This window comes from Mandrillus leucophaeus, unplaced genomic scaffold, assembly GCF_000951045.1.
Source record: "Mandrillus leucophaeus isolate KB7577 unplaced genomic scaffold, Mleu.le_1.0 Scaffold34, whole genome shotgun sequence".
In the NCBI taxonomy this organism is placed as follows: domain Eukaryota; kingdom Metazoa; phylum Chordata; class Mammalia; order Primates; family Cercopithecidae; genus Mandrillus; species Mandrillus leucophaeus.
In genome coordinates, this window is record NW_012103587.1 from 1,100,589 (window position 1) to 1,115,659 (window position 15,071).

Below are 15,071 nucleotides of genomic sequence, written 5' to 3' on the forward strand. Positions count from 1 at the left end.
TAAGTGGGATGACCTCTTTGAAGGTTGAGAACCAACTGACTGTAGCTGGGAGACGGAGTGGACCCTCTGAGGGCAGCAGGCTGCAAGCTTTCCATGCACCTGCAAACAACCGCCTGGGTTGGGTCTGAGTCCCTGGTCCTCAGAGAAGACGTGCCGTGGTGCGGAGTGGTACCAATTTAGAGGCACAGAGATGGGGGCTGGGCTGAGCCCTGTGGTCCGCTCCCATCTCTCCGTCTCACTGGTGGCTGAACAAGGTGCTGTGGGATCTTGGGCCTCACCAGTGTGAGTGGGCAACCCCTGGCGGCTGGCATGACCAACACCCCAACCCATCCTGGATTCCGGGTGGGGGCCGCTCTGCCCTGGGTGGAGGGCAGGACTGCCCGGGACAGGGCTCTTTGCCAGCCCCACACTGCCATCTGCCTGCCGGCCTCAGAACTACAGCCCGGTGCCAGGCTCAGCCCTGTTGGGACGCCATTAGAGCCCAGTGCACAGATGAGAAACCAAGGCCCAGAGGGCACCCGAAACGTCCCCAGGTTCACATAGATCGCAGTCACCAAGCTGGAATCCAGGTCCTGCATAGGCCCAAGGCTTCAGCTTATTTTTACCCTGGGCACAGTAATCAGGGTGGGATACTGAGAGCCAGTGAGGCTGGGCAGAGCCCCTGAGGATGCCCCTCCTCCCTGTTGCCCACTCCAGGGGAGGCAGGACTCTGGGCAAGCCTGGGCCCTGGAGGCTTTTGGTCCCCTGGGAAGGTTGGGGTAGGAGGTGACAATTTCTGCTTCCAGTGGACTGTGGTTCTCCCCTCCATTGCCCCTCAGTCCTGCAGGGCTGGTATCTGCAGTGCTGGATGTGAGGCTGCTCAGACACCAGCACAGGGCCAGGGACCCCCAGCTTCAGCCATCCTTGCTGGCAAATCCCCATCAGAGTCCCCAAGGCTGGGTCCCATCTGTGCCAGCACTACCTCTTTGTCCCTGCTCACCAGTAGCTGGGCCCGGGTCGGCCCTCTTTGGGGATTTGGGACTGCCTGTTTCTGGGTGAATTGAGGCCAGCACCCCAGACTGCCTGGGCCTGAAGGCTGAGGAATGGGGACAGGCAGAATTCCAGGACCCTGGGACTCCCACGCTTAGCATGACTCATGCAGTTCTGAAGGAAGAGCGAAGAGAGAATGCCCTGCTTTGCAGGTTATCTTGTGCCCATGAGGGGCAGAGGGCCCACCTCCCACCCGCTTTGCACTCCCAAAGGTTTTAAGGGCCTGAGAAGCTGGCGCCATCCTAGGAACCCACCCAGCAGAAGGACTCAGCTTTCGCAGGGCAGGCGTTTCCTAGCTGCCAACTGTCCACACGTCTGGTGGGTCTTGGGTGGAGTGGGACACGAACTGGGGGTCTTCACTCTACAGTGGCTCCAGGAATGCCATTGGGGCAGAGCTGACCTCATGGCTCTGCCAAGTGGAAAGGTTCTCTGACCTCTGCTCTAGGATGGGGGCAGGCCTCAGAGGCCACACTCAGGCCAGCGCTGTCCCCATGGACTTGGGGACATAGAATGGCTAAGAGGTTGTGATGGGGCTGTCCAGATGGAAGCCCTAGTGGGAGGCTTCAAGCCACTCCGAACCAGCAGGGGAAGCTCCAGGGCAAGGGTGGGCTTCCTCCCTCTAGGAAAGCAGGCAGTGGCTCCACAGGGGGCCCCAGTGCACTCCCCATGCCAGGGCACCTGTAGCTATACCTGGGGGCCAGTGGGCAAATGAAGTCTCTTCCAGCTCAGCCACCCAATCTGGCTCCGGGGACTGACACTGCACATGGGACCAGGCACCAGCTGTGGTGTCAGGCTTTGGGGAAGTGTAGAGGGACAGCCGTGCTGCTGTGGCAGCATAGGGAAAGGGCAGGAAAATGAAGGGGAGGGCCAGGCCACTGGCACTGAGGGACAAGGCCAAGGGTGACCGGGTCAATAGCAAAGAACTGTGGCCATTCCCAGGTTTCACTGTGCTCCAGAAGGGATGCTGTGGGCACAAGACAGGGCACACCCAAGATGTGGTACACCTGAACTCAAGAGGCAACTGAACGAGCTGGCAGCGGTTGCTCTCTCTCCTGCCTGTATTCAAATCACACCGGGACATCCCCTATCATGATCTCCATGGGCAGGGATGACATTAAAAGGCTCCAATTAGGATGTGATGGCCATTCTGGACTCCACAGGTGTGAATATTAGATGCCTTCACTATGGGTGTGAATACCCAACACCCTCACCTTGTACATATTTGATACTCTTGCCATGAGTGTGAACATCTGACCCCCTCAACCATGGGTGTGACTACTTGACACCCTTGCCATGGTGTGAATACCTGACACAAGAGTGTGAATACCTGGCATCCTCTCACCATGAGTGAACATCTGACACCCTAACCATGGTGTGAATACCTGACACCATGAGTGTAAACATGATACCCTTACCATGGTGTTAACACCTGACACCATGAGTGTGAACATCTGACACCCTCACCATGGTATGAATAACACCATGAGTATGAACATCTGACACCATGGGTGTGACTACTTGACACCCTCACCATGGTGTGAATACATGATACATGGGTGTGAATACCTGACACCCTCTCACCATGAGTGTGAATGACACCCTGTGTGAATACCTGACACATGCGTGTGAACCCATGTGAACATCTGACACTCAGCATGGGTGTGAACACTTGATACCTTCACCACAGATGTGACTATTTGATGCCCTCGTGATGTCCTTACCAAGAGTATAAATATTCAACTCACAAAAGGATCCACTTCCTGGTGACTCAGAGGGATGTGGCCTTAGCCCTTCAAGGGTATACTCCCACTGTCCTCTAAACCCCAGCTGCCTGCCCTATTGGCTGCCCAGTGTGAGGCAGAGAAGAAACCTTTGTAACTGGAGTATAATTCGCTTTTTAATTAGAACGACGTGTGTAAATGACAGAATACCACCACCCTGTGCAGATGGCGGCCACAGAATACGCATTGAATTCATTCTGCCCAAGGAAGGGAGGGAGGGAGGACACAGCGGGGCGTGAGCCAGCAGTCCCCGCCCCCTTGGTCCTGCGAGTGATGGGGTCACCGACTGTCGGCCTGCACACGCCTCTTGAACGGTAAGCAGAGATCAAAAGCACAGCAGCAGTAATACTGGGTAAGTCCTTCCTTGCGTAAAACATCTGAATTAATTCATTGAAGGTATCAAAAATATACCCTGTAAACCAATACATCATTTACATCTGCCTTTCCTTCCCACCGCTGCGGCAACGATGTGTGAAAACAACAGTCCAGTCCTCGGAGCATCCGTTCGCCCCAGGCCGCACCTGGCCCTTTTGTCCGCCCACCTGGCCTGACTTGGTTTCCAGCAATCTCGTTGGCTGGGGCAGCCTGTGGGGACCAGAACGAGCGCACTGGGGGCTGGACAGGGCCTGCGTCCGTCTGTCCAGAGCGCTAAGCGGGATGGGAGGCGGAGGGAGGGCGCGGGGGCTGCGAGCTCAGTTTAGACTTTGGTTCCAAATGCATTTGGGGGAGGCAGTGGCGTGGAGGTGCGTGGTCGTCCTGCTTTGGGTCCCTGGCCGCCCCGGCCGCCTGCGTGTGGCTGCCACACGCCTGCCGTGCCCCCTCCCCGGCCCCTTCCCCTCCCTTCCCGAGCACCAGGTAAACATCCCCTGAGTAAGGTCTGCACAGGGCCAGCCCGGGGCGGGAGTCTTAGTTAAGGCTTTAGGCAGGCAAGGATGCCGGCTCTGGACGGACGGATGGATGGAGGCGCAGGCGTACTCAGGGGCTCCTTCCTCGTTGCGGGGAGTCGGCACCCACCCTGCTCCTGCCGGGCTGTTCCTGTGGCTCGCTGGGACCCGACACCGCCCCCCTCCCCCGTTCTGAGTCACTCGCTGTCGGACAGTGTCTCGTACTGCGAGCAGAGCAGTGGCTTGGGCTCCTCGTCCCAGGCGTGGTGGGGGCCAGCGAGGGGCCCACTGCCCGCGGGGAGGCCCGGTGGGGGTGGGGAAGCCATGACACCCGCCTGCAGCCGCATGATCAGGGGATTGTAGGGGAATGGCGTGGAACCTGTGGGAAGAAGCAAAAGATGCCCAGGAGGCCTCTGTGAGCCCGGCAGGCCCTGCCCGCGGCCTGCCCACCACACTGGGAACAGAGGCCTTAGCGGTTCTGTCCAACAGCCCTCCCAGCCCTTTCTAATTGCGAACAGCTCTCAGAACCATCTGCCTCTCTTCACCTATGCTACTTCCATCCCCGTTCACACCCTGCTGTCTTCTGCCTGGACTATAGTAGCCTCTTCACCATCCCTCTGGTCTGTTCTCCCAGGGGCCTTCTGACCCTGTGTTAGATCAGCATTTCCTTTCCGAAAGCCCTCCATGGCTCCTCACTACCCATCAGAGGAAGTCCAGGCTCCCCTGCATGGCCCACCAGGCCCAGGTGATCTGACCCCAGCCACACCCTTTTCCTCTGCCGGTGCCCCTGGAGGAAGCATGCTGACCGTTCGTGAGCCAGGCTCAGCTGCCCAGGCCCCTGGACGGCATCTCCACAGAACAGGCCTGCGTCTGAGCTCTGCACGCAGCAGGCGCTCGGCATTCAGTGCCCTGTCCCCACCTGCTGCCCACCTGCTGACGAGGGCCGGTCCTCCCACACACGGTTGGTGAGCGGCGTCCGGCGGTTGCAGTCTCCCTCTGAGTGCACTGAGGAGACGGAGGGTGGCCGGTCCCCAGACGCCAGGCCCGGGGCCGGGGACTTGGCTTTTCGGCTGCTGGGTCTGCCAGAGACCTTGGCCTTCCCGCCGCCGCCTGCAGGGGGACAAGATGGGAAGGGGCTGTGTTGGGCAGTGAAGACAGCACTGACACTGCAGTGGGGCCATGGGGGCGGGGTGAGGTCCTGCCATGGGCCCTCCAAAGAGGGAGAGCAGCGATGTAAACCCCTCCTCCCTGCTGCCCACCCCAGCTGGGAAGCCAGGCTTGACCAGAGGGCCAGCCATGAGCCTGGAGGGTGGAGCTCAGTTTCTGCAAGGTTGGGGGAGGTGGCTAAACTGTCTGCTGTTTGCAATAGCCCCCTGGGCTGTCCTGCAGTGACCCCAGCCCCAGGGGCTGGAACCCTAACCATGAAGCCTGGGCTTCCAGTTTGACTCTGAGCGTGGCCCCAGGACCATGCTAAGGCTAGGCAAGCTCCAGGCCCCGTGCAGAGAAGTCAGGACCCCTGAGGCCAGGCCTGACCCCCAGGGAGACTCCAGAAGCTTCCTGGGGCTTCAGTGTCTAGGTTGGACAACTGCAACTCTCTCCTCAGCTCCCTGCTCTGATACAGACGGTATTGATGGGGACCCAGGCAGATGGGGGGCCGACCCCTTAGGCTCCCTGACTCCTGGGGCTGACACAGACCCTGGGCTCTTCCCCACCAGGCTAAGGGACAGCTGTGGACACACAGTGGGCCTGGCAGATGCTGAGCACAGGCCTGGCTGCCATCCCCCTGTCCACGCGGTGTGGGTGGGCCTTCACTCCAGCCTGGTCTCCCCCAAGGAGACAGACGGGCCAGGAGGCTGGCTCCCTGCAGGGAGGAAGGCAGCAGGACTAGGGGGCGGACGGCAGTGTGAGTGTCCGAGGGAGGCGGCAGCACTTCGGGCCTAGTGGTCAGGAGGGCCGGGGCTGGGGGGTGGCGGAGGGTGCAGACACTTGGGGGGTGTCAGCCCAGCTTCAGATTAGCAAACTCCAGAATAAGGTCAAACACGCACAAAAATAAAGTCACAAGCTCCAAAGCTTGAGGAGGGGGTTGTCAGAGGAGCGCGGAGGAGCGAGGATTAATCACACCGGGGGTGGGGACAGACGGGGGCGGGGCGGAGGTGGCCTGCAGACCTGGCGAGGTGAGTGTGTGGTCACTCCGTCCGTCAGCAGCGGTTATGGGCATAGCAGCGGGCAGGCTGGCACTGGCATTCAGAGGGTTAAAAGCATTGGCGCTGAGCGGCGGGGACTCTTCCCACTGGTCATATTTACCCATGAGTGCCTTTCTAATTATGGCCTCCAGCCCCATGTTGGTGCTGGCATGTTCCTGCACCGCCTGGCTTCTATAGGTCATAAGGCCTGGGAGAGAGAGAGACAGACAGACAGACAGACACATGGGGGCCGGGGAGGGGGAGCCAGAGGGGTGACGGAGAGAGAGAAGGGAGAGAGAGAGGGGAGGAGGAGGAGGAGGAGGAGGAGGAGAGAGAAATACACAGTGAGCACATTTCGGCAAAGCAACATATTTATTTCCCTATCCCTCCCCACCCTTTTTTTTTCCTGCTGGGTGGTGATAAAAGGGGAGAGGCTGGTTCCTTCTACCTGGGGCCCCGGAAGCTCTTGGGCACTGCCAGGGAGGTGGGGTGGGGGAGGTCAGATGCCCCCGCCAGCCCCATCCTCATTCCTATTCTGTCCTCTGGGAAATCACAAGCCCTGTCTGCACCTCCAATCCTAGCTGGGCTGTTTGTTTGTTTTTTTTTTTAAATCCCAAGTGGCCTTAATGGAGACGGTGGGAGATGGGAGGGCTGCCCTGTTTGGGGAACAGGCTGCTAGAAAATTGGGTCAAGCCAGAGCTGGGGGCTGGCGGGGGGCTGGGGAAGGAACTGAGAGAGAGAAGGTGACCAGATGGTCCTCCCGCTGCCCCACCTCCACCTGTGTGACCTGGGATGTGCAGCCCCCTGCCTCCCACACAAGCTGGGCCTACTCTCCTCCCTCCGCCTCTCCCCACCCAGGAGCCACGAGGAGAAAGAGGTGCAGAGACGGATGCTGAGGGCGAGGTCGTAGCCATGCAGTTACGGTGCGTGCAGGGGACAGGGCAGAGGTAGACACAATCACGGGACCAGCCCTGGTCCGGCCCCAGCTGGCCCAGCCACCCAGTCCCGAGGACAAAGTGGTCGAATCAACAAACCGGTCCCAAGAGGATGCTTCCAGAACATCCCCTGACAATCGTGGGAAACCTTTTCTGTGAACCAGATTTCCTTTCCATTCTTTCTTTCTTGTGAACCATGTGGAGGTGGGGGACCTTTACAAACCCCCATAGGTGCTGTCTTTTCAGAATTTTTGTGAAACCAAACCAGACTTTGCTTTCAAAAGACCCCAGTGAATTCCCATCCCACCCTGCCTACCACGGGGCAAGAGGTTCATGGATTTTTAAACTTCTGCTCTGAATGAATTGTATGAATACAAAGTGGTCAAATCGTCTTTCTGACCACTTGCTCCTTTGTAAACTAAACTGAGGCTTCCATGAGGTTGCAGGTGACGCAGATGCTTTGAAAATCACGTTTCTGTAGCAACTGCTGGCTGCCTGCGTTTTCTTTTCCCTTTTGGTTTCAAATGCGTTTGTAGCCAGGGATGCTCACACCTTTTCTGCTGTCTTGGCCACATTTCTGCAGCCCTTTAAAAAAAACAGCCATGTGCATGAAGAAAAAGCAACATTTCCAACAGGGGTGAGTGCTGAAATCACAGCAGCGCGACCCGGTCTTCTACCTAAGGCCATGAGTCCATGACCTGATGGAGCTGGCTCCAGGCTTAACAATCTCCATTTATAAAGGCGAAGTCTGACACAGGCTGAGTGGCAAAGACTGGCGCCTGGAAAATTTCTTCTTGTGGACGAAAACTGCATAAAAAGAAAAAATCAGGCCGGGTGTGGCTGCTCACGCCTGTAATCCTAGCACTTTGGGAGGCCAATGTACGTGGGTCATCTGATGTCAGGAGTTCGGGATCAGCCTGGCCAACATGATGAAACTCCGTCTCTACTAAAAACACAAAAATTAGCCAGGTGTAGTGGCGGGTGTCTGTAATCCTGCTACTTGGGAGGCTGAAGTGGAAGAATTGCTTGAACCTGGGAGGCAGAGGCTGCAGTGAGCCGAGATTGCACCACTGCACTCCAGCCTGGGTGACAGAGCAAAACTCTGTCAAAAAAAAAAAAAAAAATTTCAGTTGAGGTGGGAGGATCCTCAGCTTGAGGACAGGAGTTCAAGACTAGCTTGGGTAACATATCGAGAGCCCGTCTCTACAAAAAAGTTAAAAAATTATTTGGGTGCAGTGGCGTGTGCCTGTAGTCCCAGCTGCTCAGGAGGCTGAGATAGGAGGATCATCTAAGCCTGGGAGGCAGAGGCTGCAGTGAGCCGTGATCACACCACTGCACTCTGGCCTGGGTGACAGAGAAAGACCGTGTCTTAAAAAAATAAATACAAAGTATTTATATACAAGTGTTAGCATAAATCTTCATTGTATCATGCCATGCATTTGTACATACAGATACACCTGCGTGTCTAGCACCTGCTTAAAGATTTAGAACATCCCAGGAACATTCATTTCTAACCCTCTTGTTGTTTCGACCAAATTGTCTTCTTCCCATTGCCTGAGGCTTGGCAAAGCCCCTGGTGTCTAGTCACTGGGCGGGTGGAGGTGTCCTAGTTGGGACTCCCATTTAGAGGCCTTGATGACACTGATACTATCTGAATGACTGTCCTTTGCTCATTCCCACGGCTCAAGGCCCGGGAACGTCCCCCGGGGAAGATCAGGAAACCTCTCCGACCTCCATCCCGGCCTCGGCTTCCACCAAAGGGCCAGAGGACAACCAGGCACCCACACAGAGGCAGCTGACCCCGAAACTGCCTCAGCCCCACTGGGCCAGGCCTGCCCATGCGGAGTGGCCCCCGGAGGCCACACCCCAGACTCACCAAGGAAATACACAATGGGGCCCTCCTAGAGGATGGGGCTCCAACCCCAAGGGACCCCTAAGTCCAAAAGATCATAGAAGTCTTAAGTTTCAGCTTAAGTGCATGTCAATTTTATACCTATCTCTGCCACACACCTGCATTTGATCTTGAAAAAAAAAGGCCTCCCAGTTCCCTGGCTAGAATTAAGGAATGAAGCTCTGGCTATAACAAATGCCCGGGTGAACTCGGAGGCTTGTGCTCTGAGCTCAGGCCCACTCCTTGTCCAGACACGCACATCTCCAGCTGAGACTGGTGAAGAAGCAAGGTGAGTTTCCAGCTGGTGAGGATGCATCTGACACTTACTAACCACCCGAGGGGATCTTAACTCCAGAGACTTCCTGCACAGCGAGGGTCCTTTCTACAAGGGGAACAAGCCTCGCCTGCCTGTTGTGTGACTGAATCCTGCTGTGCGGTTAGTTCATCCCAGAATGAGGGGGTGCACTTGGACTAGCGAAGGCTCCTTGTCTCTTAATGACAGCTGGAGCAGGGGTGGGGAGAGAGCGCCGGGGACCTGGGCGGCCATATAGCAAGGGCTGGATGGGTTACCTGTTCCGGTGATGGCGGGCATATTGAAGATCTCCGTCCCAGGCTGGCCGATATCTGGAAGCGGGTGACAGAATTGGTGAGGCCCCCAGGTCTCTGGGAATCACCTGCCCTACCAGTCCTGTGTGGTCCAGGCCAGGTGTGCTGGCATCACCTGGGGAATCTTGTTCATCGCAGGTTCTGATGCAGCAGGCCTGGGACAGGGCCAAGGGTCTGCATTTCTTTTTTCTTTTCTTTTTTTGAGATAGAGTCTCACTCTGTCACCCAGGCTGGAGTGCAGTGGTGCAATCTTGGCTCACCGCAACCTCCGCCTCCCAGGTTCAAGTGATTCTCCTGCCTCAGCCTCCTGAGTAGCTGGGGTTACAGACACCTGCCACCACACCTGGCTCATTTTTGTATTTTTAGTAGAGACAGGGTTTCACCATGTTGGTCAGGCTGGTCTCGAACTCCTGACCTCAGATGATCCACCTGCCTCGACCTCTCAAAGTGCTGGGATTACAGGAGTGAGCCACCACACCCAGCCAAGGGCCTGCATTTCTAACCAGTACCCTGGGGATGTCAACGTACCCTGGGGATGCTGATGCTACGGTTCCCTGGACCACACTTAAAAGGCCCTGGAGTTACCAGCCTGGGTCAGAGATTTTTTTTTTTTTTCTTGAGACAACTTCTTGCTCTGTTGCCCAGGCTGGAGTGCAGTAGTGTGATCATAGCTCGCTGCAGCCTTGACCTCCCAGGCTCAAGCAATCCTCCCATCTCAGCCTCCCCAGTAGCTGGGACTATAGGTGTGTGCCTGGTTTTTAAATTTTTTATAGAGATGGGGTCTTGCTATGTTGCACAGACTGGTCTTGAACTGCTGGCTTCAAGCAACCCTCCTGCCTCATCCTCCCAAAGTGCTGGGCCTATAGGCATGAGCCACCATGCCTGGCAAGCCAGTGACTATCTGCAAGGTTTCTACTCCAGCCCCACGAGGGGAAGAGCATCTGTGATTTGCCCAAACTCCCCTGGCAGATGTGGCTTCTTGGGGTCAGGGACTATGACAGATTCTTTATTTGCCCACCCACTCACATATTCTCTGCTAAGTGCCAGGCCCTGTGCTAGGTACTGGGAAGCAGAGTGGGACGTTCATACCCAGAAACCACGTCAATGGGTGCAAAGCCACACAGGTGCTGAGTGTGGGAGGCGCCCAGCCCTTATGTGGGAGGGACCCAACCCCCTGGTCCCAGTATTCATGCAGGTATTCACTGGGCACCTGCTATGTGCTGGGTGCTATTCTGTGCCAGTAAGCTCCTACGGAAAGCCCAGCAAATCAAGAAACTGCCCTAGGGCTCTCCAAAGGTGAGGCTAAGGGCCTGGGGGAAGGCGGTCAGCAGGGCCACTTAGTTTTCGAAGGTGCACCGTGGGTTTCTGCTACTGGGCGGCTCCAGCGACCCAGGCAGGCCACCCCGCCACCCGTGGCCCCATGCTTCCCCGGGAGCCTGCAGGCCCCTTACTGTATTCAGGCTCATTCCGGTTGTGGGTGTTCAGCTTCTTGTTGATCTCTTGCTTCTTGGACTTGACCATGGCAGAGTTGCTCTCGGTCAGCTTGCTGAAGAAGGCTGGCGGCTGGCTGGTGTTGCCTGGAGACTTGGAGCCCATCCTGCTGTGAGGATCAGACACCTCACATCAGTTCACTTGGTGCTGAGCTTGCATGCCTTTGATGACAGGGAGCTCACCACCTGAGATGCCTTAGACATTTGGAAGCAAGCTTCACCCATCCCCATGCGTGCATCCCCTGCCTGGTAGAAGATCACGGCTCCTGAAATCTCCCCTGTGGTTCACCCATCCTGGGGCTAGGGGTGTCTTGGGAGACGCCTGGCTGTGTGGTGGGCTGCCTCTGACCACTTGCTCCAGCCTGACCCTCCCAAGAGAGCCCCAAGGATTGAAATTGGGTTCCGATCATGCCCTTCCCCAAGGCCAGTGGCCCCAGCTTCCTTCTCAGGCCCCACTTCACCCATTGCCCCCAGTCTGGCCCAGCACACTTAGCTCATTATTTCTTAGAGGTTCAACAGGGGCCGGCAACAGGGGCCTGGACCAGCTGAGATCCCAGCCCAAGGCACGGAAAGCTACCACTGAGGTCTCCCCAGGGAGGGTGGGCATGTATTACACCCCCAAGTTGGCGAAACTTGCTTAGCAGGCTCGAGGTCACCCAGCTGAGCCCTGTGCCCTTGTCACTCTCCACACAGCACCATGGTGGACTGGGGCCAAGGATGGGCAAGGAGCTGATACCAGAGCATCTCAGGGGCAGTCCATGTGCCCACAGAAGTACCTGGGCTCTGTCTGCTCCCCATCCCGGTACAGCAGCGGGTACACAGCACTCCGGGAGTGCCCTGGCTCCGTCATGCCCTCCGGTGGGGACACAGGTTCAATACCGTCCTCACCACCACCCAAGACCGACGTCTTGCTTGGCTCTGGAGACCTGGAGGGAGAAAGGACCCCAGATATGGTCAGAGGTCTCCCTCCTGAGGGGACGCACTCCTCCACTCTAAACCAGGGCCCCGCACGCTTTCCTGTACCTGGCCAAATCATAAACGTTTTAGGTATTTTCGACCACAAGTAATCTCTGGCACGTATTGTTATTATTTTTATTTTTTAAAACAACTCTTTAAAAATGTAAAATCATCGTTTTAGTTCATGAATTGTACAAAAACAGGGCTCAGGCTAGATGTGGCCCATGGCCCATAGTTTACTGACCCCTGCTCTGAATTCTGGTTGGACCCCAGTGCCAGCTACACCACTGTCCCCCAAAGATGTCCTGCTGTCTTATCCTATCTGTCCTCACACACACATTCCCCGCCGCCCCCACCAAAATGCCTCCTTCACCCTGGAGCTCAGGGCCCTCCCCTCTCTTCCTCTTTGGACCCCCAGAGGCCCCAGGGTTCACAAGGGTGGGAGTGTGCGTGAGCATGTGCGTGTGTGTGCACTGACAGGTGTGCGTGTGTGTGTGCATGTGTGGAAAGGCTGCTCTCTCATCATACAGCCCTGGATCAAACCCCCTCTGTCACCTACTGACTGTGTCCCTGTGGGCAAGTGAATTCACGTCTCCAGGCCTTAGTTTCTTCATCTGTGAAATGGGGAGAATGCTGCCTGTGTCTCCTGGGGGCTGTGTGTAAAGGGTACACATTGAGTGCCTGGAACCCACTGAGCACAGTGTGCACTTTTATTGGCTATTATTGGTTATGTATCCACTCTGTGACTTCCCCATCTCCCGGAGCTTCCATTTCTTGCCTGTGCAATGGCACCAGGCGGGCCTCGTATGCAGCTGAGCTCAGACCCAGCTCTGAGGCAGGCAGCTGACGAAGGCCTCCCACCGGCTGACCAGCAAGAGGCACCCCCACCCCACGCTCACCTCTTGCCCCCTTCGCTGTTGGGGGAGCCACGGGCCGGGGCACCATGGTCCGGGGGCGGGAGGTAGAGGTCACTGGGTGGGCGGCGGAGGTCCAGGACGGGGCAGCTGGCCCCAGGGAAGGAGTACAGGGGGGCGGGCAGGGGTGCGCTGAGCTGCTGTGGGTGGTGCCGGGTGTAGTCCTGTGTGATGACCTCCTGCAGGCAAGTGGGGGGCCCAGGGTCAGGCAGCACCCTCCTGCCAGAACCTTCTGGGGGTGGGGAGGGGCTAGATGGAGCTTGGGGAAGAATCCTGGCTGGGGCCAGCTTCCTGGGCGACTGTGGACCTGCCCGCCACCCTCTGGGCCTCCGTGTCCCCGGGTGCATGGGAGTCGGGCTGTGGTCAGTGGTCCCAAGCTGGTAGTTGGCAGATGGCTGATATGACCAGCCATGACACTGAGAAACCCGGGCCACCAGGAGGGTTTCACTGCCTGTGAAGATGCTGTTGGCTCGCATCGCAGGCTCCACCCATGGATGAGGGGGTGGTGATGGTATGGGCGCTCGGGGCTCTGGGATCTCACCTTCACCTACGCCCTGGATCCCCCAGCCACCCCGCCAGGACAGAGGGGCTGTGGGGTTCCCCATCCCCTCTCCAGGCCCGGTGCCCCCAGGGGCAAGGATGACAAGATGTGGCAGAGAACGCGTAGTTACACTGATGTGCTGGGCCAGAGTGACCACCCGCTGGTGACCTTTGACCCCCGGGGCAGTCTGGAGCAGCGGGCTGGACGCGGGCTGGTTCTCGGGCAGCGGCCGCAGGTGTGGGAGGTGGGCGGCCTCCCCGCCGAGCTTCACGGGGCCTGCAGGCAGAGCAGAGCTGGTCAGGGGGTATCTGCTGGCCCCAGGGCTGCTGGGCCCAAATCCCAGCCCTGTGCCTTTGAGCCTCATGACCCGGCCGATTCCTTGGCCTTTAGGCACCTCTCTTTTCCCATCTGCGTGATGGGGCCGTGAGGGTCCTCATTGTGCAGGGTTTCTGGGGCCTGGGTACTGGGCGGGGCGTACCTGGCTGCTTGGGCCGCAGCTCTCCCTCCAGGTGGCTCTTGTCCAGCTCTTCCAGGTGCTTGGGGAGCCCCTTGTCGTGTGTCAGGCTGGGTGAGCTCACAGGGCTGACGGGCTCCACCCCTTCAGGGCTGTAGCTGCTGCCGTGGTAACCTAGGGCAGGCGGGGTGCAGTCAGGCACCAGGCCCAGGGGCTCGGGGTCCGAGGGGCAGGGCTGCCCTCCCAGCTGGCTGGATCCCCGTGGGGTCAAGGGGAACGCAAGCTAGGGGTGGGGTTTGGGCACCCAAAGAAAGTAAGGCAGAGAGGGGTGTTGGGGAGAGAGAGGGAGGCCAAGGGAGAGGTGGAGAGAGATGGAGAGAGATGCAGCGCCTGGGAGAGACAGAGACAGAGGGAGATGGAGCCACAGAGAGAGATGAGGCCAGAAGGGACAGAGATGGGCTCAGGTGGTGGAGGCGGGGCGAGGCCAGCGTGAGACAGGGACAGCGTGGGTCTCTGGGGGAAGGAGTGTGTGGGGCAGAGTGAGAAGTGGGGGTGTGGCTGGCAGTGACCCTGGGTCCCCGGGCCCCGCCTGAGCTATAGCCTTGGCCATCCCAGTCCAACAGAGAGGAGCCATGAACTAGGGCCAAGGTAGGGGGCCAGATGCAGAGGGTTCCCCTTTTTCTGGGGTACATGGGCTGGGGACAGGGCAGGATGCAAGAACTGGGCCCAGTTCCTCCTCGACAGTGCAGGCCCCCGCCCCGCCTCAGCTTCTCCCTGCACCGCCTGCCTCCACTTCCCCCTAGTCCAGCTGCATCCAGGCAGCCAACAGGTGGGGGCATAGGCCTGAGACCCCCCGCAGCCCCATCCCTGCTCCCCAGACACAGGCGCAAAGTGGGAGATGGGGGCGCAGTCGAAGTCAGAATCACAGATCCATTCATTAAAGGAAAAAAAAGCAAAAATCCAAAAAAAAAAAAAAAAAAAAAACCATGGTAAAATGATGTGCAAATGATGAGCGCCCCCAAACCAGAGGGGCGGGCGCGGCCGGAGTAGTCGTCAGCACGTGCAAACCGGCGAGGACGGACGGGCTTCAAAACAAAATACCGAAACCAACAACGAAAAAAACGGGGGCCAAAGTAAAAAGCAGAGATCTGAAAATATCTTTGGACCACGAGACGGGGTGGGTGCGGGCCGGAAGTCTTACCATCGCGAGGGGAGCCGTTGGCCAGCGCACCTCCTTCTCGCGCCCCTTTATCGTGAGCAATTTGACGCATGATAATCGCGTCTATGAAGGTGGCCGCTGTCAGGGTGGTCTTACCCAGAGAACGGAGTTCCAGTTCCTGGATGGAAAAGGGTTTACTTTGAGTCTTTTCCCGGTGCGGGTCCGAGGCCGAGGCGGGCGGCGCCGG

At 57.9% G+C, this 15,071-nt stretch overlaps 1 protein-coding gene across 1 annotated transcript in view; it reads right to left on the reverse strand.

Moving 5' to 3' along the window:
• Window positions 1-2,908: 2,908 nt before the first annotated feature.
• Window positions 2,909-15,071, reverse strand: part of NCOR2 (nuclear receptor corepressor 2) — a 210,424-nt gene continuing 198,261 nt past the window's right edge. The window contains exons 40-49 of the mRNA XM_011988891.1: window positions 14,981-15,071; window positions 13,690-13,839; window positions 13,342-13,487; window positions 12,656-12,849; window positions 11,576-11,725; window positions 10,761-10,909; window positions 9,274-9,327; window positions 5,861-6,085; window positions 4,625-4,804; window positions 2,909-4,073 (exon numbers count right to left, since the gene is read on the reverse strand). Coding sequence (XP_011844281.1) covers window positions 3,892-4,073; window positions 4,625-4,804; window positions 5,861-6,085; window positions 9,274-9,327; window positions 10,761-10,909; window positions 11,576-11,725; window positions 12,656-12,849; window positions 13,342-13,487; window positions 13,690-13,839; window positions 14,981-15,071 — 1,521 coding nt within the window. The 3' untranslated portion in view covers window positions 2,909-3,891. The remainder of the gene's footprint in view (window positions 4,074-4,624; window positions 4,805-5,860; window positions 6,086-9,273; window positions 9,328-10,760; window positions 10,910-11,575; window positions 11,726-12,655; window positions 12,850-13,341; window positions 13,488-13,689; window positions 13,840-14,980) is intronic.